This window comes from Aspergillus ruber (assembly GCF_000600275.1).
Source record: "Aspergillus ruber CBS 135680 unplaced genomic scaffold scaffold00027, whole genome shotgun sequence".
NCBI classification, from domain to species: Eukaryota; Fungi; Ascomycota; class Eurotiomycetes; order Eurotiales; family Aspergillaceae; genus Aspergillus; species Aspergillus ruber.
In genome coordinates, this window is record NW_024467323.1 from 1 (window position 1) to 2389 (window position 2389).

The 2389-nt window shown below is 45.9% G+C and overlaps 1 protein-coding gene across 1 annotated transcript; it reads right to left on the bottom strand.

Moving 5' to 3' along the window:
* Positions 1-45: 45 nt before the first annotated feature.
* EURHEDRAFT_415433 (DUF3176 domain-containing protein) lies at positions 46-2101 on the bottom strand. Its single transcript, XM_040782686.1, has one exon. It carries the CDS (start codon positions 2059-2061, stop codon positions 163-165), a length of 1899 nt encoding a protein of 632 aa, XP_040635996.1. The 5' UTR covers positions 2062-2101; the 3' UTR covers positions 46-162.
* Positions 2102-2389: the final 288 nt, after the last annotated feature.

Below are 2389 nucleotides of genomic sequence, written 5' to 3' on the forward strand. Positions count from 1 at the left end.
TGAGTAGCAGCATTTGCGATGTATCATTCATTGCTGCAGTGTTGAGCCGTCATATATGAGTCGTCACACGTGGGATAGTATCTACTGGTCTGAGCTCGTGACAGGTATGGACAATAAACTTGATTAAATAATAATAATGATGATAATGATAGCACCAAAATATTATCGCTCAGAGAATAAAAGGGGACTCCTATCCTCTCCTTCTACAACAATCCTGATTTTCTTTGACATAGAGTGTATCTTGCCTAAATGCCGAAGGTTGGAAATCTCATGTTCTCGATCAACCTCCAACTGTCCCATGAGGAGTGGAAAGATGGATGATTTCCATAGCACGGGTTGACCACGGCTAACAATTGCTGTGGTCATGAAGAGACAAATGGACAAGATGACGGTTACTATGGGAAGAATAACCCACGGCCAACGGACATGGATGAATGTCTCAGTTCGGTAAGCTCTTCCGTAGACTTTAGTGAGTCCAGTGCCTGAGCGAATATTGTCGGTCATACTAGTGGCCATTCTGCTGAATGATTCAGTGATGTTATCACTATAGTTGAGAATTGGGGCTAAGAGAAGACCAGACGTGGCTTTGCCATCAAAGCGACTAAGAACGGCATCGAAAAGCATTCCAAGATGCATCTGAAGTTGTAAATGGGCAATGCGAGAAATATGGTAGGTCGAGTTGCTTGACAAGGCCTTCGCCCCATCCACAGGTATGAGAGTTCTCGTTGCGGTGTCCCCATGGTAATTGCTGATTCGTAGAGATTGGCTTCTTGATGGTTGAACGTTGCGTTTGTTCGTGGAAACATGGTTCTGTGTATACTGTTTTTCACACAGCTGAACTGAGCATTGCGTCATCTGAGGCTTTGGCTCACTCATACTGATGTTCTCAGTAGTATACTTAATGGTATCAGGATTGTACTTTGCCATGAAGACAGAGATAATCTGGGCAAGTTTCGATTCGGAAACATCTGGCTTGGGAACGATAGCTCTAAAGCCACTACGAAATATCTCAATAGTGTCATTGGAAGTCGATGCATTAGGGGCCCCTGGGACAAATGTAAACCCATTCGGGGCTGAGTATTTGCAGTCAATAGGAATCGATGCGGCCATTCTGCGGAGTGATGGAGTACTGGGATGAGAAAGGATATCATGCCAATACTTCCATTTAAGAGTGGAGTTCTGTCCATCATATGGTCTTGAAATTGGCCGGCAGTCCTGTGTTGCTGCTTCTGTAACATCTTCACAAGACGTACAAATTCCAAGCGTGGTGAAGTCAGGATAATGGCAGGATTCTGAGGGACACTTTGCGTTGAGTGGGATGTTTATTTGTGCCAACCCATTAAATACGGCAGGCTGCATTGTATGGTCCATTTGGAATGTGCTCGTGTCCCATTTGGAAGAATAGTCCTGTGCTTTCTGGACATATGCAGTCTCATTTAGCGCTTGTACTTGTCGTGATGGGAACGCTAAGATCTGCTGTGCAAAAGGATCGATGGCAACAGCAGTGGCCATCAGCGCTGCTCCAGCCAATGCTAGAAACGACCTGACTCTCCATAATATTTCCAGGGATCCCCAAGGACCACGGCTGGCTTGGTCAAGAAGATGGAAATGATAGAGTTGCGTTGGTTTTGGATCGCGGCCGTGTCCCCACTTTAACTGGCCGAGACAGGCCGAAACTGGAATAAGCATCGCTGCCTTTATGAAAGCCGCAAGGACGGAAATCACTGCATTAGGTGAGATAGAATATTGCCAGCTGATATAGGCTTTCCCATTCACGTATCCTAGAAAACCTATTAAGAGAGCAAGACAGGTGACACTGAGAATGGCACCCCCAGCCTCCCAGGTCCAGGAACCTTCCCAGTCGTAATTGTTGAGTGCCTCCTTTACGCGTGAAAGCTTTGTCTCTTGCGACTTAAATACTTTCTCGCTTGGTTGAGAAGCGGCTTGGGATTCGCTTTTTCTGCCATGATCAATAGATCGGCTGAGGTTTTCGGAATTATTTGAGTTTTCTGATGTCTCTGTTGATGACGGAGCCCCAGTAAGTGACGAATGCGTATCCATTTTCAGCGGCTGCGAGAGCTGTGGGCTATGGTTAACCTCGGAGCCCTGCGAATTGTCGAGGGCTGCATATTGATTCATTGTTGTCACTGAGTTATTTCTTTCGAGATTGTGATAGTTGGAATGGGCTGGTAAGATCCCTTTTCCAGTAATGGAACAATCAACATCAGCATACAGGCAATGGATATATGGCCCTGAAATAAGAGATTGACCAGCACACAAGCCCACAAAAAGAGAGAGAGAGAAAGAAACAGGAGAAAATAGGAAATCAGCATGAAAAACACCCCGCAGCGCCCTGAAGAGGCTGGAATCTGCAGACAGGGCTGTGCAA

What these genes read in the sequence shown, in the direction of transcription:
- EURHEDRAFT_415433 (XM_040782686.1), bottom strand. Translation starts at nt 2,061, where the DNA reads ATGGATACGCATTCGTCACTTACTGGGGCTCCGTCATCAACAGAGACA.